The following is a 27,246-nucleotide window of genomic DNA, read 5'->3' on the forward strand; positions in this document are numbered from 1 at the left end:
GGGATTTGAGCTCATGCCTCTGGATCATCAGTCCAGACCTCTGGGTTACTAGTCCAGTGGGCAACATGTAAAAATGTCTCACCGAATACTGGTTTTTAGGATCAATTTTCTTCTGTTCTCATAAATTTTCTCCTCTTCTGAAAGTGTTGAACCTATTTTAGGTTACAGCTTGTGGTCCACTTACAACATTAAGCTTGGTGTACTGACGAGGGAGGGACTTTGGCCAAGGGACAGAGAGGAGGTTGGGGGCGGAGGCTGCCTGGGCGCAGAGCATGGGCTGGAGGCGGGCCCAAAAAAGGGGGTGGCTGATCGGCGAATGGGGGAGGGGTAATGAGCACCCCAACTAGGCTAATCACCTGAGGGTTAAATGGGCCGGTCAAGAGGGCACATGTGTTCGCGCATCTGAGGGAACTGAAGGCGGACGTAGTTATGTTGCAGGAGACGCACCTTAGAGTAACTGACCAGATTAGATTGAGGAAAGGCTGGGTCAGTCAGGTCTTTCACTCAGGACTAGACTCAAAGACTAGAGGGGTCGTGATCCTGATCAATAAGCGGGTGGTGTTTGAGGCGGGTAGAATAGTCTCGGATATGGGAGGCCGGTACATTATGGTCAGAGAGAAATTGGCGGGGGTGCAGTGGTATTAGTAAATGTGTATGCGCCAAATTGGGATGATGTGGAATTTATAAAGAGGATGCTGGGAAAGATACCGGACCTGGACTCACACTGGTTGGTCATGGGAGGGGACTTCAACACAGTTATTGATCCTGGCCTGGACCGGTCAAGCTCGAAAATGGGCAGGGTGCCAGCAATGGCAAAGGAACTAAAAGGGTTCATGGAGCAGATGGGTGGAGGGGGTGGATCCATGGAGATTTGAGCAGCCGAGGGTGAAGGAGTTCTCCTTCTACTCACACGTGCATAAAGTGTACTCCCGTTTTGATTTCTTCATTTTGAGCAGGACCTTACAGGCAGGGGTGGTGGACACAGAGTACTCGGCGATCACAATCTCAGACCATGCACCTCACTGGGTTGACCTGCAGGTTAGTAAAGACAGTAATCAGCGCCCGCACTGGAGGTTAGACGTGAGACTTTTAGCTGACGAAGGGGTGTGCGAGCGGCTGAGGAAATGTATTCAGAACTATCTGCAGGTCAACGACACAGGCAAAATTTCAGCAGCGGTGGTCTGGGAAGCACTGAAGGCGGTGGTTAGAGGGGAGCTGATCTCGATACGGGCCCACAGGGAGAAGGTAGACAGGGCAAAGACGGACCGATTGGTTAAGGAGATACTACAGATCGATAGGAGGTATGCTGAGACCCCAGAGCCAGGACTTTTAAGGGAACGGTAGAGGCTACAGGCGGAGTTCGGCTTGTTAACCACAGGGAGGGCGGTGGAGCAGCTGAGAAAGGCGAGAGGGGGCAATCCATGAGTATGGAGAGCAGGCCAGCAGAATGCTTGCACAGCAGCTTAGAAAGAGGGAGGCGACTTCCGGGTGCGGCGATGACCAGCTAAGTCGCACGTTTCGGCAGCTCCCGGTGGAACGGACTTTTGGGCTCTTAATAGGAGCCCCATCGGCAATTTTAACGGCAAATAACACTGTGCGGTAATCCAGAAGGGAATCCCCCCCAGACACGGATGGAAAAAAGAGGAAAGTAGCCGGATTGCGGTGGATCCTCAAGAGCAGCGGCCAGGAAGGCAGGCACAAAGCAAGATGGCGTCGGAAGAAGGCAGTTTAATATGGGGCCCTGACCAACAAGAGTTCCTGCGGCGTTGCGTAGATGAACTCAAAAAGGAGATGAAGAAGGAGCTGTTGGCCCCGATATTACACGCGATTGAGGGGCTAAAGGAGGAGCAAAAGACCCAGGAACAGGAGCTTCGGGTCGTGAAGGCAAAGGCTGCTGAGAATGAGGACGACATACAGGGCCTGGTGGTGAAAACGGAGATCCACGAGGCACAACACAAAAGGTGTGTGGAAAGGCTGGAGGTGCTGGAGAACAATGCGAGGAGGAAGAACTTAAGGATCCTTGGTCTTCCCGAAGGTGCAGAGGGGGCGGATGTCGGGGCATATGTGAGCACGATGCTGCATTCATGAATGGGATCGGAGGCCCCGACGGGTCCGCTGGAGGTGGAGGGAGCCTATCGAGTTATGGTGCGAAGACCGAGGGCTGGAGAAACTCCTCGAGCAATAGTTGTGAGATTTCTCCGATACAAGGACAGAGAGATGGTCCTCAGATGGGCCAAGAAAACTCGGAACAGTAGGTGGGAGAATGCGGTGATCCACGTGTATCAAGATTGGAGTGCGGAGGTGGCGAGAAGGAGGGCAAGCTTTAATCGGGCCAAGGCGGTGTTGCATAAAAGGAAGGTCAAATTCGGAATGTTGCAGCCGGCGAGACTGTGGGTCACACATCTAGGGAAACACCACTATTTCGAAACGGCAGACGAAGCGTGGACATTTATCGTCGAGGAGAAGCTGGAGTGAGCGGGCCAGAAGAAAAAGAACGTTTGGGACAAAAGCGGGGGTTGAATTTGTGGGATGAAGGGGGGAAAAGGGGGAAGAGAAGACTTCCCAGATTGTTAAACCTGCGACCCTGTAACTTCTCTCTCTTCCCCATGTCGTGGGGGAGGGGGTGAGGGAGGATGAGGAGTTGTGGGCGCCGGCCATTGGGGGCGGGGCCAAAAGGGGAAGCGCGGGCTTTGTTCCCGCGCTATGGTAATCATGGCGGGAACAGGGAAGCAGGAAGGAGGGGGCCTCGCACAGTGTGAGCCGAGGTCACGGGGGGAAGCCAAGGTCGGCCAGAGTTTGCTGACTTCTGGGAGCAACATGGGGGGTGCAATTACGCTAGCTTGGGATGTAGCGGGGGGGGTTAACTGGGTCTACGTGGGAACCGGGTGAGGAGCTGGATTGAAAAAGGAAATGGCTAGTTGTCAAGGGGGGGGGGGGTAAAGAGCCCCCCAACCCGGTTGATCACGTGGAATGAGAGAGGGCTGAACGGGCCGATTAAGAGGGCACGGGTACTCGCACACCTACCGGGCTGGGCAGCACGGTAGCCTTGTGGATAGCACAATTGCTTCACAGCTCCAGGGTCCCAGGTTCGATTCCGGCTTGGGTCACTGTCTGTGCGGAGTCTGCACATCCTCCCAGTGTGTGCGTGGGTTTCCTCCGGGTGCTCTGGTTTCCTCCCATAGTCCAAAGATGTGCGGGTTAGGTGGATTGGCCATGATAAATTGCCCTTAGTGTCCAAAATTGCCCTTAGTGTTGGGTGGGGTTACTGGGTTATGGGGATAGGGCGGAGGTGTTGACCTTGGGTAGGGTGCTCTTTCCAAGAGCCGGTGCAGACTCGATGGGCCGAATGGCCTCCTTCTGCACTGTAAATTCTATGATCTATGATCTAAAGAAACTTAAGGCAGATGTGGTTATGCTTCAGGAGACGCATCTGAAGCTGACAGACCAGGTTAGACTTCGCAAAGGATGGGTGGGGCAGGTGTTTCATTCGGGGCTGGATGCAAAAAACAAGGGGGTGGCCATACTAGTGGGGAAGCGGGTAATGTTTGAGGCAAAGACTATAGTGGCAGATAGTGGGGGCAGATAAGTGATGGTAAGTGGCAAACTGCAAGGGGAGGCGGTGGTATTGGTGAACGTGTATGCCCCGAACTGGGATGATGCCAATTTTATGAGGTGTATGTTAGGACGCATCCCGGACCTAGAGGCGGGAAAGTTGGTAATGGGTGGAGATTTTAATACGGTGCTGGACCCAGGGCTGGACAGATCGAGGTCCAGGACCGGAAGGAGGCCGGCTGCAGCTAGGGTGCTTAAGGATTTTATGGTGCAGATGGGAGTAGATCCTTGGAGATTTAGTAGACCTAGGAGTAAGGAGTTTTCGTTTTTCTCCTATGTACATTAAGTATTTTCATGAATAGATTTTTTTGTTTTGGGAAGGGCACTGATCCCAAAGGTGACGGGGACGGAGTACACGGCTATAGCCATCTCGGATCATGCTCCATACTGGGTGGACCTGGAGATAGGGGAAGAAAAACAACAGCTTCCACCCTGGAGAATGGACATGGGATTATTGGCAGATGAGGGGGTGTGTTTAAGGGTGAGGGGGTGTATTGAAAGGTACTTGGAAATTAATGATAATGAGGAGGTACAGGTGGGAGTGGTCTGGGAGGCACTGAAGGCAGTGGTTAGAGGGGAGCTGATATCTATTAGGGCACATAAAGGAAAGCAGGAGGGTAGGGAAAGGGAGCGGTTGTTGAAAGAACTACTGAGGGTGGACAGACAATACGCGGAGGCACCGGAGGAGGGACTATACAGGGAAAGGCAAAGGCTACATATAGAGTTTGACTTGTTGACTACGGGTAAGGCAGAGGCACAATGGAGGAAGGCACAGGGTGTACAGTACGAATATGGGGAGAAGGCGAGTAGGTTGTTAGCCCATCAACTGAGGAAAAGGGGAGCAGCGAGGGAGATAGGGGGGGTGAGAGATGAGGAGGGGGAGATGGAGCGGGGAGCGGAGAGAGTGAATGGAGTGTTCAAGGCATTTTATGAAAGATTATATGAAGCCCAGCCCCCGGACGGGAAGGAGAGAATGATGTGCTTTCTGGATCAGCTGGAATTTCCTAAGGTGGAGGAACAGGAGAGAGTGGGGCTGGGAGCACAGATTGAGACGGAGGAAGTAGTGAAAGGGATTGGAAGCATGCAGGCGGGGAAGGCCCCGGGACCAGACGGATTCCCAGTTGAATTCTATAAGAAATATTTGGACTTGCTGGCCCCGCTACTGATGAGAACCTTTAATGAGGCGAGGGAAAGGGGGCAGTTGCCCCCAACTATGTCAGAGGCAACGATATCGTTCCTCCTAAAGAAGGAAAAAGACCCGCTGCAATGCGGGTCATACAGGCCCATTTCCCTCCTGAATGTGGATGCTAAGATCCTGGCCACGGTAATGGCAATGAGGATAGAGGATTGTGTCCCGGGGGTGGTCTATGAGGACCAAACTGGGTTTGTGAAGGGGAGACAGCTAATTACAAATATACGGAGGCTGCTAGGGGTAATGATGATGCCCCCACCAGAGGGGGAAGCGGAGATAGTGGTGGCGATGGATGCCGAGAAAGCATTTGATAGAGTGGAGTGGGATTATTTGTGGGAGGTGTTGAGGAGATTTGGCTTTGGGGACGGGTATATCAGGTGGGTACAGTTGCTGTATAGGGCCCCGATGGCGAGCGTTGTCACGAATGGACGGGGGTCTGACTATTTTCGGCTCCATAGAGGGACGAGGCAGGGATGTCCTCTGTCCCCGTTATTGTTTGCACTGGCGATTGAACCCCTGGCCATGGCACTGAGGGGTTCCAGGAAGTGGGGGGGAGTACTTGGGGGGGGGGGGGGGGGGGAGGAGAGAGAAAGAGAAGAACACTGGGTATCTCTATATGCGGACGATTTGTTGCTATATATGGCGGACCCGGCGGAGGGGATGCCAGAGATAATGCGGATACTTGGGGAGTTTGGGGATTTTTCAGGGTATAAACTGAACATGGGGAAAAGTGAGTTATTTGTGGTGCACCCGAGGGAGCAGAGCAGAGAGATAGAGGATTTACCGTTGAGGAAGGTAACAAGGGACTTCCGGTACCTGGGGATCCAGATAGCCAAGACTTGGGGTACATTACATAGGCTTAATTTAACACGGTTGGTGGAACAGATGGAGAAGGATTTCAAGAGATGGGACATGGTGTCCTTGTCATTGGCAGGTAGGGTGCAGGCGGTTAAAATGGTGGTCCTCCCGGGATTCCTTTTTGTGTTCCAGTGCCTCCCGGTGGTGATCACGAAGGTTTTTTTCAAAAGAATTGAGAAGAGCATTATGAGTTGTGTGGGCTGGGAAGACCCCGAGAGTGAGGCGGGGATTCTTGCAGTGTAGTAGGGACAGGGGGGGGAGGGGGGGCTGGCACTACCGAGCTTAAGTGAGTACTACTGGGCCGCCAATGTTCCAATGGTGTGTAAGTGGATGGGAGAAGGGGAGGGAGCGGCGTGGAAGAGAATGGAGAGGGCGTCCTGCAAGGGGACTAGCCTGCAAGCAATGGTGACGGCGCCGTTGCCGTTCTCACCAAAGAAATACACCACAAGCCCGGTGGTGGTGGCTACATTGAGAATTTGGGGGCAGTGGAGACGGCATAGGGGAGGGACGGGAGCTTTGGTGAGGTCCCCGATAAGAAACAATCATAGGTTCGTTCCGGGGAGAATGGATGGGGGATTTGGAGCATGGCAAAGAGCTGGGGTAGTACAATTAAGAGATCTATTTGTAGATGGGACGTTTGCGAGTTTGGGAGCGCTGACGGAGAAATATGGGTTGCCCCAAGGGAATGCATTTCGGTATATGCAATTGAGGGCTTTTGTGAGGCAACAGGTGAGGGAATTCCCGCAGCTCCCGACGCAGGAAGTGCAGGATAGAGTGATCTCAGAGACATGGGTGGGGGACGGTAAGGTAGCGGACATATACAGGGAGATGAGGGACGAGGGGGAGATCATGGTAGATGAGCTGAAAGTGAAATGGGAAGAAGAACTGGGGGAGGAGATTGAGGAGGGGCTGTGGGCGGATGCCCTACGTAGGGTAAACTCATCGTCCTCGTGTGCCAGGCTAAGCCTGATACAATTTAAGGTGCTACACAGGGCGCATATGACTGGAGCACGGCTTAGTAAATTTTTGGGGGTAGAGGATAGGTGTGAGAGATGCTCGAGGGGCCCAGCGAATCACACCCACATGTTCTGGTCATGCCCGGTACTACAGGGGTTCTGGGTGGGGGTGGCAAAGGTGCTTTTGAAGGTGGTGGGGGTCCGGGTCGAATCAAGATGGGGGTTGGCTATATTTGGGGTTGCAGAAGAGCCGGGAGTGCAGGAGGCGAAAGAGGCTGACGTGTTGGCCTTTGCGTCCCTTGTAGCCCGGCGCAGGATATTGTTAATGTGGAAGGAAGCTAAGCCCCCGGGGGTGGAGACCTGGATAAACGATATGGTAGGGTTCATAAAGTTAGAACGGGTTAAGTTCGTGTTAAGGGGTTCGGCTCAGGGGTTAACCAGGCGGTGGCAACCGTTCGTCGACTACCTCACAGAAAGAACGGAAAAGAAGTCGATAACAGCAGCAACCCGGGGGGAGGAGAGGAGGGGAGAGAGAGGGGAGGAATCGGACGGACTCTCAGGGATGTTATTGTACATGTATAGGTATTTGGTATATGTAATTGTATATTGGACTGTTGGACTGTAATTTTGGAGAGTATTTATTTTGGACAAGGCAGTTGCCATTTAGTTTTGTTTTTCTTTTGTTTTTGTTTATATATTATTTATTTATTTGTTTAAAACTGGCCACGGTTATTTATATTGCTTTATTGTTGTGTAAAAGAAACACTACGTATTGTTATGTTTGGCCAAAAAACTCGAATAAAATATATTTTTAAAAAAAAGAAAGAGGGAGGCAGCCAGGGAGATAGGGAAAGTAAATGACCGAGGTGGGAACCTGGTTGGAGATTCAGCAGGAGTGAATAAGCGTTTAGGGATTTCTACAGTAGGCTGTATAGGTCTGAACCCCCTACGGGGTTGGAGGGGATGAGGCACTTCTTGGGAGGGGGGGGGGGGGGGGGGGGGGGCTGAATTTCCCAAAGGTAGCCGGAGAACTGGTAGAAGGGCTGGGGGCCCCGATCGGGTTGGAAGAGATAGTGGAGGGTCTGAACAGGCCATGCAGGTGGGTAAAACTCCGGGGCCGGACGGTTACCCAGTTGAGTTTTATAAAAAGTTCTCTGGGATATTGGGGCCGGTGTTGATAAGGATGTTCAATGAGGCAAGGGAAAGAGGGGAGCTGCCCCAGACGATGTCACATGCCACGATTTCACTGATTCTGAAGCAGGCCAAGAGCCTGGAGCTGTGTAGGTCCCACAGGCCGATATCCCTGTTGAATGTGGACGCCAAACTGCTGGCCAAAATTTTGTCCTCCAGGATTGAGGATTGTGTTCCGGACGTTATTGGGGAGGGCCGGATGGGGTTTGTTCAGGGTAGGCAGTTGGTGGCCAATGTAAGAACGCTGTTAAATGTGATAATGATGCCCCCGGAAGGTAGGGAGGTGGAGGTAGTGATCGCAATGGATGCAGAAAAGGCTTTTGATCGGGTAGAATGGGATTATCTGTGGGAGGTACTGGGGCGGTTTGGATTTGGGCGGGGCTTTATTGACTGGGTCAGGTTGCTGTATCAGGCTCCTGTGGCAAGTGTACGGACGAATAGGACAACATCGGACTATTTTAGACTGCACCGGGGGACGAGACAGAGATGCCCCCTCTCCCCACTGTTGTTCACGCTGGCTACAGAGCCGTTGGCAATTGCTCTGAGAGCCTCAAGGGGCTGGAAGGAGCTGGGCGCGCGCAGTCTCGCTCTATGCAGATGACCTGCTTCTGTAAGAATCGGACCCATTAGAGGGGATGGAAAAAATCATGAGGATTCTAGGGGAATTTGGCCGGTTTTCGAGGTATAAGCTAAATATAGGGAAAAGTGAGATGTTTGCAGTCCAGGCGAGGGGACAGGAGAGGCGATTGGGGGAACTGCTGTTTAGATTAGTAGGGGGAAGCTTTAGGTACCTAGGCATTCAAGTGGCGCGGGAATGGGACCAGCTGCATAAATTAAATCTGGCCCGGCTAGTAGACCAAATGAAGGACGATTTTTAGAGATGGGGACGCGCTCCCATTGTCATTAGCTGGGAGGGTACAGGCGGTGAAGGTGACGGTCCTCCCGAGATTACTGTTCGTGTTTCAATGTCTCCCCATTAAACGGGTCAACAAAGTGATCTCTGGCTTTGTTTGGGTGGACAAGACCCCGCAGGTAAGGAAGGTAATGCTTGAGCGGAGTAGGGGAGAGGGCGGGCTGGCGCTGCCAAATTTTAGTAACTATTACTGGGTGGCGAATATAGCCATGATCAGGAAGTGAGTGGTGGGGGAAGGGTCGGCATGGGAGCGTATGGAGGCGGCTTCATGCAAGGGCACCAATTTGGGTGCGTTGGTAACTGTGCCTCTGCTGTTCCCGCCGGCACGGTACTCCACCAGCCCCATGGTGGTAGCGGCCCTGAGAGTCTGGGGGCAATGGAGGAGACATGTGGGAGCAGAGGGAGCTTTGGACTGGCCCCCAATCTGTAATAATCACCAGTTTGCCCCGGGAAGTATGGATGAGGGGTTCCGAATATGGCGGAGAGCAGGGATTGAGAGGATGGGGGATATGTTTAGAGAAGGGAGCTTTCCGAGAATGAGGGCGCTTGAGGTGAAATTTGGGTTGGCGAGGGGAAACAAATTCAGGTATCTGCAGGTGCGGGACTTCCTACGTAAACAGGTGTCAACCTTCCCGCTCCTACCACTAAGGAGGATTCAGGACAGGGTAGTTTCCAGAGGGTGGATAGGAGAAGGGAGCGTCTCGGACATCTACAAGGAATGTATGGGGTCAGAGGAGACGTAGACCGAGGAGCTGAAGCGCAAGTGGGAGGAGGAGCTGGGAGGAGAGATACAGGATGGTCTATGGGCGGACGCGTTGAGTAGAGTCAACGCGTCCGCAACATGTGCCAGGCTCAGCCTGATACAATTTAAGGTCGTTCACAGGGCTCACATGACAGTAGCCCGGATGAGCAGATTCTTTGGGGTGGAAGACAGGTGTGCAAAATGTGCGGGAGGACCAGCGAACCATGTCCACATGTTCTGGGCATGTCCGAAGCTTAAGGGATTTTGGCAGGGGTTTGCAGATGTCATGCGCACGGTGTTAAAAACAAGGGTGGCGCTGAGTCCAGAGGTGGCGATTTTCGGGGTGTCGGAAGACCCGGGAATCCAGGAGGAGAAAGAGGCAGACGTTCTGGCCTTTGCTGCCCTGGTAGACAGATACTATTAGCTTGGAGAGACTCAAAACCCCCGAAGTCGGAGACCTGGCTATCGGACATGGCTAGCTTTCTCTGTTTGGAGAAAATCAAATTCGCCTTGAGGGGGTCACCGTTAAGGTTCGTGCGGAGATGTCAACCATTCGTCGACTTCTTCACGGAAAATTAATCGTCGGCAAAAGGGGGGGGGGGGGGTAGTTTAGCTTAGAGTAGAGGGGTTAATAAAGGTGGGACCTGTAAGGGACGGACTCAGCTTTTGCACTATGTTTATAGTTTCATGTACATTGTTTATTGTGTTGTTGTTATAATACCAAAAAATACCTCAATAAAATGTTTATTAAATAAAAAAGAGCTTGGTGTACTGCTCACCAGTGCTGACAGAGTATTCAACAGCACAAGCACCTTAGTCTAATAAAATAATAAAGTAACTACCATACTAGAGTTCCCTGGAGTTCCAAAAATTAGGTCGAAGAAAGTCAGATTCACATTCCAGATTGCTTGAAGTGTGATGTATGGATGTTAGCTGAGAACAGGATTGGACTATGGTGCATGTGTTGTCAAAGACCCTGTGAACAACATGGGCAATGTATCAAGCTGGATTGTTCGCCATGAACTGTCTCTTAAAATAGATTCAACAATTTCAGATGAGGAGAACATTTATAAGAATTTTTAAAAATCCAATCAAATGCACAAAATCACTTACCCAAGTTTCAGACCTTGGAAGGCAGACTAAAAATTTGCAACGTCCAATTTTCTCAATACATCAGGATCGGAAGCATGACCGCAACAAAAATTACTACTAATCTGAAGAGTAGTAAATAACTGAGGCATACAAAACTAGATATATTGATATTGATACACTGATATTGATATTTATTGTCACATGTACAGTGAAAAGTATTTTTCTGCGGCCAAGGGAACGTACACAGTACGTACATAGTAGACAAAAGAATAATCGACAGAGTACATCGACAAATGGTACATCAACAAATAGTGATTAGTGCGGAACAAGGGCAGAACAAGCAAATACATGAGCAAGAGCAGCATAGGTGTCATGAATAGTGTTCTTACAGGGAACAGATCAGTCCGAAGGAGAGTCATTGAGGAGTCTCGTAACTGTGGGGAAGAAGCTGTTCCTATGTCTGGATGTTTAGGGGCTGTTTAGCACAGGGCTAAATCGCTGGCTTTGAAAGCAGGCCAGCAGTGGTTCAATTCCCGTACCAGCCTTCCCGAACAGGCGCCGGAATGTGGCGACTAGGGGCTTTTCACAGTAACTTCATTTGAAGCCTACTTGTGACAATAAGCGATTTTCACTTTTCATTTTCATGTGCGGGTGTTCATACTTCTGTATCTGCTGCCTGATGGAAGGGTCTAGACGAGGGCAAAGCCTGGGTGGGAGGGGTCTCTGACAATGCTGTCTGCCTTCCTGAGGCAGCGGGAGGTGTAGGCAGAATCAATGGGAGGGTGGCAAGCTGTAATAACAATAATATTCACTTATTGTCACAAGTAGGCTTCAATGAAGTTACTGTGAAAAGCCCCTAGTCGCCACATTCCAGCACCTGTTCAGGGAGGCTGGAATGGGAATTGAACCCGCGCTGCTGGTCTTGTTCTGCTGCTGGTCTTGTTCTGCATTACAAGCCAACTGTCCTAGCCCACTGTGCTAAACCAGCCCCTGTGTGAGGCGTTGGGCTGAGTTCACCACACTCTGCAGTTTCTTGCGATCTTGGGCCGAGCAGTTGCCACACCAGGCTGTAATGCAGCCAGATAGGATGCTCTCTATGGCACATCTGTAGAGGTTTGTGAGAGTCAATGCAGAAATGCCGAATTTCTTTAGCTTCCACAGGAAGTCAAGATGTTGTTGGGATATCTTTACTGTTACATCTACGCGAGTGGACCAGGTCAGACTGTTGGTGATGGTGACCCCCAGGAACTTAAAGCTATTGACCATCTCCAGTTCTGAGACATTGATGTAGACGAGGGGGGGGGGGGGGGGGGGGGGGGGGGGGGGGGTTGTTGTCATGCGACGCTTCCTGAAGTCGGCGATCAGTTCCTTGGTCTTTCCAACATTTAGAGAGATATATCTTGAAGACCATCAAAAAGTGCCATCTTTTGAACATGACATTATACGGAGGTGCCATCTGTCCTCTTGAATGGATGAAAAGAGTTCTTAGTCAATACTAATTTCTAACGCAAAGTTACCAACAGGAGTATCTGGTCATTTATTTATTGCCGTTTGTGGGCTCTGACAGTGCACAAATTGGCTGCTGCATTCCCTATATTACACAGAGACTAGCTTTGAAGCATGCAACTGGCATGAAAGGCATTAAATGTTGACATATGCTTTCACGTACAGTCAAATGCCCAAGCAGCTGAAAGAATCAAAATTAAATCACAGAAGCATTACGGCACAGGAGGCCGGCCCCTTGGGTCTGCACTGGCTCTCCGAAATGAACAATCCACTGTGCCTTCGCCTTGCAACCTGACGCATTGCTCCTTTTCATACAAGTCTAATTCTCTTATGAATGCTTCAACTGATTGTTGATTAAAGAAGATATTGAGGAAATATATTAGTACAGATGATGTGGAGTTTGTCTGGGTTGAAAAAAAAACATCAAGGGGCAAAAAACATTTGTAAGGGTGGTGTAACAGACCACCAAACTGCAGTGGTAATGTTGGGAACAGCATCAGACAGAAAATCTGAGATGCATGTGATAAAGGAACATCTACAATTATAGGTGACTTTAATCTGCATATAGATTGGGTGAATCAAATTAGACACAGTACAATAGAGGAGGAATTTCTGGAGTGTATACGGGGTGGTTTTCTGGGCCAGTATGTTGAGAAACCAACATGAGAACAGGCCATCTTGGACTGGGTGTTGTGCAACGAGTAAGGATTAGTTGGCAATCAAGTTGTGAGAGAACCCCGAGGAATGTGTGGGTGCGATCCTCCGGCCACACTGCGCCAGAAAAGCAGCTCACTATGCGTCTCAGCGTGGCCGGTAAAACCGGGAGACCCTGCTCCCAGGATCTACCTGGCTCGCAACGCCGCGCGAGATTCAACGTAATCACGTGGGCAGCACAGTGGTTAGCACAGTTGCTTCACAGCTCAGGGTCCCAGGTTCGATTCCCGGCTTCAGTCACTGTCTGTGCAGAGTCTGCACAGTCTCCCGGTGTCTGTGTGGGTTTCGTCCGGTTTCCTCCCACAGTCCAAAGATGTGGTCAGGTGGATTGGCCATAATAAATTGCCCTTCGACCCAAAAGGGTTAGATGGGATTACTGGGGTTGTAGGGATGGGGTGGAAGCGTGGGCTTAAGTGGGGTGCTCTTTCCAAGGGCTGGTGCAGACTCAATGGGCCGAATGGCCTCCTTCTGCTCTGTAAATTCTGTGACTTTGCAAGGGGAATCCTGCCCACAATGGGCGGGATCACTTTTCCGCAAATCTGATGTTAGAGTGAGGCAGTAAGCCTAATATGCAGATTCCCGAGGCTTTGGGATTCAATCCCTTCTACTCGGGACCTCGGGTGAGAGCTGTTTGGTACTGGTCCCCACAAACAGGGTTCAGATAGAACAGCACTCATGGGAGTCTCCAAGGGACCCCCGCAGCTGCACGCCCTTTGCATAGGGTGGCATCACCTGGGTACCATGGCACTGCCAGTCTGGGGGCCTTGGTAAAACGGAGAGTTCCGGTGAGCAGAGCTCCCACTGTAAAAAACGGGGCTATGCGCGGTCTCGCATTCCCCATTTAGGCCCCTTATTCAAAGTGAGTCTCGTTGAATAGCCATGTGTTTCTTAGCACTGTCAGTACCGGGTAACACGTGGCTAAACGCGCACGCTTGGGAACTTTGTTCCCTTTTGGGAAGATCGCGCCCAGTGACCATAATATGGTAGAATACTTCATCACAGTGAATAATGAGGTAGTTGAGTCTGAGACCAGGGTCCTGAACCTCAATAAGGATAACAATGATGGTATGAGGCACGAGCTGGCTAGGATGGACTGGGAAACATTACTGAAAGGAAGGACAGCGGACAGGCAATGGCAACCATTCAAGGAACGAATAGGTGAACTCCAAAAGTTCTTTCTTTCTATTTGCGCAAGAGTAGAAAGGGAACTGTGGCCAAATCATGGCTTACAAAGGAAATTAGAGAGAGCATTAGATTCGAAGAAGGGGCATACAAATTAGCAAGAAAAAGCAATAGACATGAGGATTAGGAACAGTTTAAAATTCAGCAAAAGCAGACCCAAGTGCTTGATTAAGGGGAAAATAGAATTTGAAAGTAAACTAGCAGGAACATAAAAATTGACTGCAAAAGTTTCTGTAGATGTGTAAAGAGAAAGATAAAAACTAATGTAGGCCTCATACAGTCAGAAACGGGGGAATTCAGAATGGAGAACAAATAAATGGTGGAGGAACTAAATTCGTACTTTGCTTCTGTCTTCACAAAGGAAGTCATGAATAATGTACCGGAAGTTGAGAGAAATTTTTTAGTGTTTTAGTCAGGAGCTGAAGGAAATTAGTATTAATAAAGAAATGGTTTGGGGGAAATTAATGGGATTGAAAACGGACAAATCTCCAGGGCCTGATAATCTTCATCCCAGAGTACTTAAGGAAGTGGCCCTAGAAACAATCAATCATTGTGGTCATTTTCCAAAATTCTTTGGACTCTGGAATGGTTCATACAGATTGGGGGATAGTGAATGTAACCCCACTATTCAAAAAGAGAAGTAGAGAGAAAACAGGGAACTATAGACCAGTGAGCCTAATGTCAGTAGTAGGGAAGTTGCTGGAGTCCATTATTAAGGATTTCCTAGCACAGCATTTGGAAAGCAGTGGTGTAATCAGACAGTCAGCATGGAATTACAAAAGAAAAATCATGCTCGACGAATCTACTAGAATTCTTTGAAGATGTAACCAGTAGAGTTGACCAGGGAGTGTATTTTTTTTAGACTTTCAAAAAGCTTTTGACAAGGTCTCACATAGCAGATTAATATGTAAAGTTAAAGCGCACGGGATTGTGGGTAGTGACTTGAGATGGATAGAAAGCTGGTTAGCAGACAGGAAGCAAAAGTTGGAATAAATGGGTCTTTTTCTGATTGGCGGGCAGTGACTAGTGGGATACCACAGAGATCTGTGCTAGGAAACCAACTGTTCACATTGTATATTAATGATTTGGACGTGGGAACTAAATATATTATCTCCAAATTTGCAGATGATACAAAGTTGGGTGAGAGGGTGAGCCGTGAGGAGGATGCAGAGATGCTTCAGCGGGATGTGGACAGGCTGAGTGAGTGGGCATATGCACGGCAGATGCAGTATAATGTGGATAAATGTGAGGTTATCCGCTTCGGTAGCAAAAATTAGGAAGATTATTATTTGAACGGGTGTAAATTGAGAGGTGAATACTCAGCGAGACCTTGGTGTCCTCGTGTAACAGTCACTGAAAGTAAGCGCACAGGTACAGTAGGCAGTAAAGATGGAAAATGATATGTTGGCCTTCATAGCAAGAGGATTTGAGTATATGAAGAGAGATGTTTTACTGCAATTGTATAGGGCATTGGTGAGGCCACACCTGGAGTGATGTTTTACTGCAATTGTATCGGTAGCATTGTGGATAGCACAATTGCTTCACAGATCCATGGTCCCAGGTTCGATTCCAGCTTGGGTCATTGTCTGTGCGGAGTCTGCACGTCCTCCCCGTGTCTGCGTGGGTTTCCTCCGGGTGCTCCGGTTTCCTCCCACAGTCCAAAGATGTGCGGGTTAGGTGAATTGGCCAATGATAAATTGCCCTTAATGTCCAAATTGCCCTTGGTGTTGGGTGGAGGTGTTGAGTTTGGGTAGGGTGCTCTTTCCAAGAGCTGGTGCAGACTCAAAGGGCCGAATGGCCTCCTTCTGCACTGTAAATTCAATGATAATCTATGATTAATCTAGGACAAAGGTTCGGCACAACATCGTGGGCCGAAGGGCCTGTTCTGTGCTGTATTTTCTATGTTCTATGTATAGGGCATTGGCGAGGCCACACCTGGAGTGATGTTTTACTGCAATTGTACAGGGCATTGGTGAGGCCACACTTGGAGTGATGTTTTACTGCAATTGTATAGGGCATTGGCGAGGCCACACCTGGAGTGATGTTTTACTGCAATTGTATAGGGCATTGGGTGAGGCCACACCTGGAGTATTGTGTGCAGTTTTGGTGTCCTTATCTGAGGAAGGATGCTCTTGCTATGGAGGGAATGCAGCGAAGGTTTCCTCCCACAGTCCAAAGATGTGCAGCTTAGGTGGATGGTGGGACTGTCATATGAGGAGAGACTAAATCAGTTAGGATTATATTCATTGGATTATATGCATCGGAGTTTAAAAGAGTGAGAGGGGATCTCATAGAAACTTACAAAATTCTAACAAGATTAGATAGGGTAGATTCAGCAAGAACGTAGCATGTACCCGGTGGTGGGGGAGTCCAGGACTGGGGATCATAGTTTGAGGATATGGGGTAAACCTTTTATGACTGAGGTGAGGAGAAATGTCTTCACTCAGAGAGTGGTGAATCTGTGGAATTCGCTACCACAGAAAGTAGTTGAGGCCAAAACGTTGCGTAATTTCAAGGCGAAATTAGATATAGCTCTTGGGACTAAAGGGATATTGGGGGGGGGGGGGGGGGGGGGGGGGGGGGGGCGGAGATCAGGGTATTGCACTTGATGATCATATTGAATGGCAGAGCAGGCTCAAAAGCCCGAATGGCCTCCTCCTGCTTCTATTTTCTATGAACCTGGCTCCACCCTACTCACTCAAGCATTGCATTCCAGGTCCCAACACGGCATGAAAAACAATTCCTCATATCACTTTTATTCTTTTTACTAATTACTTTAAATCTGTGCCTTCGCGTTCTTGATCTTTTCACGAATGGGAACAATCCTCCCCAACTTCTCTATCCAGACACCTCATCATTTTGAATACCTCTACCAATTCTCCTCTCAGGCTTTTCTCCAAAAAAGAAGTCCTAATTTTTTCAATCAATCATCAGAGCTTAAGATCCTCATTCCTGGAACCATTCTTGTGAATCTTCCCTGCATTCTCTCGGTGCCTTTACATCTTTCCTAAAGTGCAGCACGCAGAACTGGACACAATACTTAGCTGAGGCCAAGCTAACGATTTACACTCTTGTGCCCCTATTAAAGCAGCCCAGGATATTGCACGCATTGTTAAGCACTCTATCTTGCCATCTTCAATGATTTATTCACATATACACTCTGCTTTTGCAGCCCCTTCAGAGTCCTAAGCTTTACTTTATATTGTCTCTCCATGTTCTTCCTACTAAAAAGAATCACTTCACATTCCTCTGCATTGAACTTCATCTCTCACACCTGTCCACCCATTCTACCATGTCCTTTTGAAGGTCTACACTGTCCTCCTCACAGTTCACAATGCTGCCAAGATTTGTATCAAATGCACTATGATAGAACCATAATACTGCTTATTTTCCTGCTCGCTAGAGTTCAAAAATCATGACCCTCCCACAACAAAAAATGAGAACTCTAAGTTCTGAAATGTTAACCATAAAAATTCCCATTTTACAAAACAGAAAATAATAAAGAAAATACTTAATCTGTTTGACTAGCTTTAAACTATAAATTCAGTGAATTAATACATTGGTGGAAATTGGTATGTGTTCAGAGGTATGTGTTAAGACAGAAAGACTATCAGTTATATAGCACCATACAATGGGGAGATGGTAACATTATAGCAATGTCACTGGACTAATAATTCAGAGGCCCATTGTTGTAAAAACATGGGTTCAAATCCCCCCATGCCAGCCAGTGGAATTTAATTTCAATTAATAAATCTGGAATTGAAAGCTAGTCTCAGTAATGGTCACCATGACAACTATAATCGATTGCTGTACTCATGATTCACTCATGAAGGAAATCTACCATCCTTATCTGGTGTAGCCTACATGTGACTATGATCGACAGTAATTACTTGAACTGCCCTCTGAAATGACTGCGCTTGCCACTCAGTGAAGAGGCAATTAGGGATGGGCATCAAATGCTGGCCTCAGCAGTGATGCCCACATCCCATGTAAGAATAAAACAAAATCCATGATCTCAGGACCCTCCAAAGAGCTTAATAGCCAACAGAAACATAGAAAATAGGAGTAGGGTGTTGAGCCCTTCAAGCCTGCTCCTCCATTCATTATGATCATGGCTGATCATCCAACTCCATTTAACTGATCCCGCCCCTCCATTTCCTTTGATCCCTTTGCCCAGGAGCTATATCTAACTCCTTGAAAACATACATGTTTTGGCCTCAACTGCTTCCTCTGGTAGTGAATTCCACAGGTTTACCATTCTCTGGGCAAAAAGAAATCTCCTCTTCTCAGTTCTATCCCATATCCTTGACTATGACCCCTGGTTCTGAACACCCACAACCATCGGGACATTTACTCTGTCTAGCCCAGTTAGGATTTTTTTTTGGTTTCTGTGAGATCCCTCCTCATCCTTCTGAATCCAGCAAATATAATCCTAACCGACTCAATCTCTCTTCATATGTCAGTCACGCCATCCCAGAAATCACTCCCTCTATAGCACAAGCATCCTTCCACAGGTAAGGAGACCAAAACTGCACACAATATTTCAGGTGTGGCCTCACCAAGGCCCTGTAAAATTGCAGCAAGACATCCCTGCTCCTTTACTCGAATCCTCTCACGATAAAGGCTAACATTATCGCCTGCTCCACTTGCATGCTTACCTACAACAATTGGTGTACAAGGGCACCAGGTCTCATTGCACATTCCCCTCTGTTTATAACCATTCATATAAATAATTTGCCTTCCTTTTTTGCTACCGAAGTGGATAACCACATTTATCCACATTATACCGCATCTGCCATGCATTTGCTCACTCAGCTTGTCCAAATCACACTGAAGCATCTCTGCACAGCTCACCCTCCCACCCAACTTTGTGTGATTAATTACTTTTGAAATGTAATTTAGGAATCGAAACAGTCAATCTGCTTCAAGATCCCACAATTAGTAATAAGATAAATGATCAGCTATTTTGTTTTAGACGTTATTTTACATTTTGAAAAGTCATTTTACAGGAAATGGGCATTGTTGGCAACATCAGCATTTATTGCCCATCCCTAGTTGCCCTCGAGAAGGTGGTATTCAGCTGCCTTCTTGAACCGCTGCAGTGGTGTATTTACCCACAGTGCTATTAAGGAACGTTTTCTAGTATTTTTACCCAGCGCCAATGAAGGAAGGGCAATTCACCATCCTGGTGGTGGTGTTCCCATGTATCAGCTGCCCTTCTCCTTCTAGATGAGAGTAGTCATGGGTTTGGAAGATGCTGTCTAAGGAACATTCCCAAGTTTCTAAGTGCACCTTGTAGAAGGTACACACTGCAACCATTGTTTGTTCGGGGTGGAATGGTGGTTAGTATTATTCCCTCACAGCGCCAGGGACCCGGGTTCAATTCCGGTCTTGGGTGACTGTCTGTGTGGAGTTTGCACATTCTCCCATGTCTGTGGATTTCCTCCGGGCACTTCGGTTTCCTCCCACAGTCCAAATATGTGCAGCTTAGGTGGATTGGCTATGCTTAAAACTGTCCTTTAGTGTCCAAAGATGTGGAAGTTAATGATAGAAATCTACTTTTCTTATAGGTAATAAAAGTTTAAAGGAAGAAATGATTTAGTGATATTATACTATTAAAAATCATATATTAGGCATGACAGCAGAAAAGGCTGAGAGCATGGGAAAATATCAGGTAAGGAAGTCAGTTTGAAAACTGACCATACACTACAAGGCCACGTTGCAGAGTAAACTCATTGTTATCATTACTGGGCAAAGGTCCCACTTCCAGAAAACATGGTGGGAAACAGGTGGTTTGATCACACCATATTATGGAAACATATAGAAATTCTCCCATGCCACATTATCTCTTAAAACTTGATAGACAGACATTTCGGTCGAATTAGATGAATTATAATTATTTTAAACCAATCACAGTCAGAAAGGGGACAGAACCTCAAAAGATTATGAGGGAACCTACTTTTTGCTATCTCTGAAATCATCTTTAATCTCGCTCTCTCTCTCCGAATTCATCTTTAACCTAACTTTTGAAACCTAGTCTTACTTTGCTTTGCAAACAGTTGTTTCCTTTTGTTTCATTTTTGTATTGTGCATTTTGATCTGAAGAAATTACCACAAACTGAATTGTATTTTGAATTCAACTCAACCATCTGTATTTGCGTTGGACAAACAACTTTCTAGATTCTGTACTCGCATTTAATTGATTTGATCAGTAGACTTTAAAACTAACACAAATAAAGTTATACTTTACTTCACCCAAAAAGCTCAGTCTCAAGTTCTGTCGATTAATATATAGTGCGGCGAAAGAAACATATTAACAAATTACAGATCCATCAGTTAGGTAGGGTTATGGGGTTACTGGGATAGGACGATCGAGTGAGCATAGGTGGAGTGCTCTTTCAGAGGGCCAATGTGGACTTGATGGGCCGAATGGCCTCCTTCTGCACTGTAGGGATTCTATGGAATGGGTGCCATACTAATTCTATAATTAATCCATTGGTGAGAAACAGAATCTCCCATGCCCACATCATCTGGCACAAGTCAAGTTAATCAGTTTATGACTACCAACATTTATGACCTCTAGTTTTAGACAGCACAAATGGAAACATTTAGTCATTCATAAGCCAGGATAGTCATTAATAAATAGAATAGGGCATTCAAGAGAAACGTATTTACCCAAAGAGTGGTAAGAATGAAAAATGCACTAGCAAGAAGGAGCAACTGAAGAAAATCGCAAAGATAGGTTAAAGGGGAAGCTAGAGATAATCACCTGCGGGACAAATTAATAGAATTCTATGTCATCAAACCCAATCTTAAAGGCCTTTATTAGAGCAAATCTGAGCCCTTTCTTTTATACAGAAAACATATTTTAGCCCTTCCTCCTATCCAATGTCTCTATCTTCTTTTTATGATATGCGGATCAGAACTATACATAGTTCTCCAAGTGTGATCCAAAGTTCTGTTTAACATAACTTCTGTGGAAATGAACCGAGTGTTTTGTTTGCTATTTTTTAAATGACCTTTTAAAACTGTGTCACTAATTTTAGTGGATTGTGTGTTTTTTTCTTAAATCTCTTTGTTCCTCTATCCATTTCGACCATTATCCAAGTAGCATGTTGTTTCCTTATTTTTCCTACCAAATTCTCTACCACATACTTTACATTAATTTGCAAATTACACACCCATTCTGCAAGCTTCTTGTACAATCATTCCTTCCAAGTACTAACTAACACCAGGTCTCTGGTAAACTCTCCCCAAATTTATGTTATCAGCAAATTTTGAAATTAGTTTCTGAATCATTTATCTAAATGGTGAACAGTAGCTGCAGCGCCAATGCCTATAGAACATAGTCTCCCACCTTTTGCTAGTCTAAGGACTTACCCCAACCCCAATTTCTGTCTAGTAGCTAGCTTGCTACCCATTGAACTACATATCCCCAGGCTCTACCTTGTAGTATCTTATCAAAGGCCTTTTGAAAATCCAATATATTACATCCACCAATTTACCTTTCTGTAACTTCTTCTAAGAATTTAAGTTCTTTTTGTTTTCAAAATTATTTTGTTTTTGGTTTCAAAATATTCTCTTATATCTTTACGCAAAGATTGCATTATCTTTCCCATCACCAAAGTAAAGTAAACTAGCCCATAGCTGCCAAGACTGCTTCTGTCTCCTTCTTTAAATGTAGGAATAACTATAAATATAGGAATAAACAACGCTTTACAGGAAAGAATATGACTGGACTTCAAAAGGTCCCTTCAGTGATATCACTATGCTTATTTAATCTATTTCTTATATTAAAAAAACATTTCAAAGCTGAGTGACACAGGGCGGAATTCACCAGTCCGTCTTCCAAAGAACAAAGAACAAAGAAAAGTACAGCACAGGAACAGGCCCATCGGACCTCCAAGCCCATGCCGACCATACTACAATCTGCTACACTTCCTGGGTCCATAACCCTCTATTCCCATCCTATTCATGTATTTGTCAAGGTGCCCCTTAAATGTCACTATCGTCCCTGCTTCCACCACCACCTCCAGCAGCGTGTTCCAGGCACCCATTACCCTGTGTAAAAAGACTTGCCTCGTACATCTACTCTAAACCTTGCCCCTCGCACCTTAAACCTATGCCCCCTAGTAATTGACCCCTCTACCCTGGGGAAAAGCCTCTGACTGTCCACTCTGTCTATGCCCCTCATAATTTTGTAGACCTCTATCAGGTCGCCCCTCAACCTCCGTCGTTCCAGTGAGAACAAACCACGTTTATTCAACCGTTCCTCATAGCTAATGCCCTCCATACCAGGCAACATCCTGGTAAATATCTTCTGTGTTAAGTAATGGGTTAAGAGGCACTGCAATTAGTTGTCTCATTTATGTTATGATTTGAAGAAAACTTAGAAGATCACGATTTAAGGGTAGATTCACCTACAGCAGGAAAGGTTATTTTAAAGATCTTCTTGGCTCTATTAGCCACAAAGGCATGGGAATGCAAATCTATAGATATAAAAGCTGCCTTTTTGCAGGAGCATCAGCTCCAGAGAGACATTTTTCTCCATCCTCCTAAAGAAGCAGCTAACACAGAAGGGGTATTCTGGAAGTTGAACAAATGTGTATATGGATTAAATGATGCATTTAGAGTCTGGTATTTTTCGGTTAGGTCAGTTTTGTTAAAGTTAGGCTGTTGCCAGTTGAAAGCAGATCCTGCAATGTTTTACTGGCACTATAAAGGAAATCTTTCTGGTATTTTTATGATGCATGTCGATGATTTTTTGTGGGGTGGGACTAGTGATTTTGAAGCTATTGTAATCTCTGATTTGAGGAAAGAATTCAGGGTTGGAAGTCAGGCTTCCGGTGCATTTAAATAGATTGGACTGGAAATTGGACAGATTAAATTAGGGGCAACTTTACGTCAGCAATCTTATTTGGAAAGCATCACCCCAATAGCAATTAGTCGTGGCCGAGTTTGCCAAAAAGACGCAATGGTTTCAAAGATAGAAAAAGAGTAACTACGAAGTTTAATTGGGCAACTGAACTGGTTAGGTAGACAGACTAGACCGGACGTGAGTTTTGATGTCTTAGAGTTGAGTACAAAAATGAATGATCCCAAAGTGGAAGACATAATAAGAGCAAATAAAGCGTTGGCCAAACTAAAAATGCAGGAGTGTGTTTTGAAGTTCCCGGTTTTAGGTGACCTTAGGTACTTGAAACTCATAGTTTATAGTGATGCGTCCTGCGCAAATTTATGTGATGGGGTTTCAAGTGCAGGAGGTTTTATAATTTTCCTTTTGGGGGACAATGGTAAATGTTGCCCACTTGTTTGGGAAACAAACAAAATAAGGAGAGTGATAAAAAGCACTTTGGCTGCTGAGACGTTAAGCCTTGTAGAGGCGGTGGATATGGCTTTTTATACAAGTATGATATTGACAGAAATGTTGGGATTAGGGGATTTGGGTAATATACCTATTGACTGTCACATTGACAATAAATCCCTGTGGGAAAATGTGCACTCTTCAAAAAGTGTCAATGAAAAGAGGTTACGGATAGACATCGCAAGTTTGAAGCAGATGTTGGACAGAGGGGAAATAACAAAAACTAAATGGGTCGACAGGAGCTATCAACTGTCAGACTGTTTTACGAAAAGAGGGGCGGGTTCACAGAAACTTTTGGATATTGTTCATGAAGAGCGCTTGTTTCTGTGACTGTTTTTTTTCTTTCTCGTCCAAACAAAAAAAAGGGGGGGGGGGACATCATGTGTGTGTTTTTGAGTTCCTTGAAATTTTGTTTTCACCTAATTATTTTTTTTCTCCAAGGAAGGGGAGACTGTTAAGTAATGGGTTAAGAGACATTGCAATTAGTTGTCTCATTTATGTTAAGTATCCATTAATTAACACTGATATGTAAAAGGGGCTTCAGTTGGCCTGTCACGTGGTGTGTTGTTAAGAGTTTTGTCAGAGGCTGTGGAAGTGAAATAAATGGTGTTTGGTGCAAAGGAACAAGAACTTTAGACTCTTCATTTCACAGCAACTAAAACGTATAACATTCTGCACCCTCTCTACAGCCTCCACATCCTTCTGGTAGTGTGGCAACCAGAATTGAACATTATACTCCAAGTGTGGCCTAACTAAGGTTCTATACGGTTGCAACAATGACTTGCCAATTCTTATACTCAATGCTTGGTCCAATAAAGGCAAGCATGCCGTATGCCTTCTCGACTACCTTCTCCATCTGTGTTGCCCCTTTCAGTGACCTGTGGACCTGTACACCTAAGATCTCTCTGACTTTCAATACACTTGAGGGTTCTACCATTCACTGTATATTTTCTACCTGTATTACACCTTACAAAATGTCCTCACATTTGTCCGGATTAAATTCCATCTGCCGTCTCTCCGCCCAAGTCACCAAACAATCTAAATCCTGCTGTATCCTCTGACAGTCCTCATCGCTATCCGCAATTCCACCAACCTTTGGGTCGTCTGCAAACTTACTAATCAGACCAGTTACATTTTTCTCCAAATCATTTATATAGACTACGAACAGCAAAGGTCCCAGCACTGATCCCTGTGGAACACCACTAGTCACAGCCCTCCAATTAGAAAAGCACCCTTCCATTGCTACTCTCTGCCTTCTATGACCTAGCCAGTTCTGTATCCACCTTGCCAGCTCACCCCGATCCCGTGTGACTTCACTTTTGTACCAGTCTACCATGAGGGACCTTGTCAAAGGCCTTACTGAAGTCCATATAGACAACATCCACTGCCCTACCAGCATCAATCATCTTAGTGACCTCCTTGAAAAACTCTATCAAGTTAGTGAGACACGACCTCCCCTTCACAAAACCATGCTGTCTCTCACTAATACGTCCATTTGCTCCCAAATGGGAGTAGATCCTGTCTCAAAGAATTCTCTCCAGTAATTTCCCTACCACTGACGCAAGGCTCACCGGCCTGTAGTTCCATGGATTATCCTTGCTACCCTTCTTAAACAAAGGAACAACATTGGCTATTCTCCAGTCCTCCGGGACATCACCTGAAGATAGGTGAGGATCCAAAGATTTCTGTCAAGGCCTCAGCAATTTCCTCTCTAGCCTCCTTCAGTATTCTGGGGTAGATCCCATCAGGCCCTGGGACTTATCTACCTTAATATTTTTTAAGACACCCAACACCTCGTATTTTTGGATCACAATGTGACCCAGGTTATCTACACCCCCTTCTCCAGACTCAACATCTACCAATTCCTTCTCTTTGGTGAATACTGATGCAAAGTATTCATTTAGTACCTCGCCCATTTCCTCTGGCTCCACACATAGATTCCCTTGCCTATCCTTCAGTGGGCCAACCCTTTCCCTGGCTACCCTCTTGCTTTTTATGTACGTGTAAAAAGCCTTGGGATTTTCCTTAACCCTATTTGCCAATGACTTTTCGTGACCCCTTCTAGCCCTCCTGACTCCTTGCTTAAGTTCCTTCCTACTTTCCTTATATTCCACGCAGGCTTCGTCTGTTCCCAGCCTTCTAGCCCTGACAAATGCCTCCTTTTTCTTTTTGACGAGGCCTACAATATCTCTCGTTATCCAAAGTTCCCGAAATTTGCCGTATTTATCCTTCTTCCTCACAGGAACATGCCGGTCCTGAATTCCTTTCAACTGACACTTGAAAGCCTCCCACATGTCAGATTTTGATTTACCCTCAAACATCCGCCCCCAATCTAGGTTCTTCAGTTCCCGCCTAATATTGTTTAATTAGTCTTCCCCCAATTTAGCACATTCACCCTAGGACCACTCTTATCCTTGTCCACCAGCACTTTAAAACTTACTGAATTGTGGTCACTGTTCCCAAAATGCTCCCCCACTGAAACTTCTACCACCTGGCCGGGCTCATTCCCCAATACCAGGTCCAGTACAGCCCCTTCCCTAGTTGGACTGTCTACATTTTGTTTTAAGAAGCCCTCCTGGATGCTCCTTACAAACTCTGCCCCGTCTAAGCCCCTGGCACTAAGTGAGTCCCACTCAATATTGGGGAAGTTGAAGTCTCCCATCACAACAACCCTGTTGCTTTTACTCTACAAAATATTGTCTCTTCTATGGCTCCAAGGGAGAATTAGGTCTTGTGTAGAAGAAAGAGTGCCATTGTAACCATGGGGAGGCATACACCTCAACGTTTAGTCATGTATAATAGTTGGTGGGTTTGTAACTCTTTCGCCAGTTGCAATTTTAATCCTATACCTTCATCAAAAAATTGGGTTGTTTCTATGATATCTCCTTGTAACAACTGCAATATCCATCTGGCTAAACTCTGATTAACTCCTAACGAGAGTATTGTGTCCAGTTCTGGTTACCACACTTTAGGAAGGATGAGAGGGTGCAGAAGATATTTATCAGAATAGTTCCAGGGTCAGGAGATTAACAGGTTTGGATAAAGTAGATCTAGCTGATATTAAGTACTAGGAGGGCACCGATGGTTTTGAGCAAGAGACGCAGAGGCAATGTGAGGAAGAACATTTTTTACACAATGAGCGGTATTGACCTGGAACTCACTGCCCAAGAGGGTGGTGGAAATTGAAACAATCAATGATTTTGAATGAAAATTGGAAGGACACTTGAAAGAAATAAACCTGTAGGGCTATGGGGATCAAACAGTACTATGGGACTGATTTAATTGCTCCGCTGAGAACTGACATGGATTCAATGAACTGAATTTTCTTTGTTCTTTAAGTGCAGAAGATTTTAGTTTAGACAGGCAGCATGGTCGGCACAGACTTGGAGGGCCGAAGGGCCTGTTCCTGTGCTGTACATTTCTTTGTTCTTTTCCAAAATCTGTCTACCTATCTGCTCCTCTATCTCCCGCTGGCTGTTGGGAGGCCTGTAGTAAACCCCCAACATTGTGACTGCACCTTTCTTATTCCTGATCTCTACCCATATAGCCTCACTGCCCCGAGGTGTCCTCCCGTAGTACAGCTGTGATATTCTCCCTAACCAGTAGCGCAACTCCGCTACATCTTTTACACCCCCCTCTATCCCGGCTGAAACATCTAAATCCTGGAACGTTTAGCTGCCAATCCTGTCCTTCCCTCAACCAGGTCTCTGTAACGGCAACAACGTCATAGTTCCAAGTACTAATCCAAGCTCTAGGTTCATCTGCCTTACCCGTAATACTTCTTGCATTAAAGCATATGCACTTCAGGCCACCAGACCCGCTGTGTTCAGTAACTTTTCCCTGTCGGCTCTGCCACAAAGCCACACTGGCCCTATTCCCGAGTTCTCCCTCAATGCTTTCACCCTCTGACCTATTGCTCCGGTG

General features: G+C 46.5%; 1 protein-coding gene across 4 annotated transcripts in view; it reads right to left on the reverse strand.

Annotated features, from left to right (window-relative positions):
* Nucleotides 1–27,246, reverse strand: part of strn3 (striatin, calmodulin binding protein 3) — a 437,029-nt gene that overhangs the window by 278,850 nt on the left and 130,933 nt on the right. Inside the window, exon 1 of one of the 4 annotated variants that reach the window (XM_072488237.1) lies at nucleotides 911–933. The exons of the other annotated variants lie outside the window; for them this stretch is intronic. Coding sequence (XP_072344338.1) covers nucleotides 911–918 — 8 coding nt within the window. The 5' untranslated portion in view covers nucleotides 919–933. Of the gene's footprint in view, nucleotides 1–910; nucleotides 934–27,246 lie in introns of those variants that run through there. 4 annotated transcript variants of the gene reach the window in all.

This window comes from Scyliorhinus torazame, chromosome 2 (genome assembly GCF_047496885.1).
Source record: "Scyliorhinus torazame isolate Kashiwa2021f chromosome 2, sScyTor2.1, whole genome shotgun sequence".
NCBI lineage: Eukaryota > Metazoa > Chordata > Chondrichthyes > Carcharhiniformes > Scyliorhinidae > Scyliorhinus > Scyliorhinus torazame.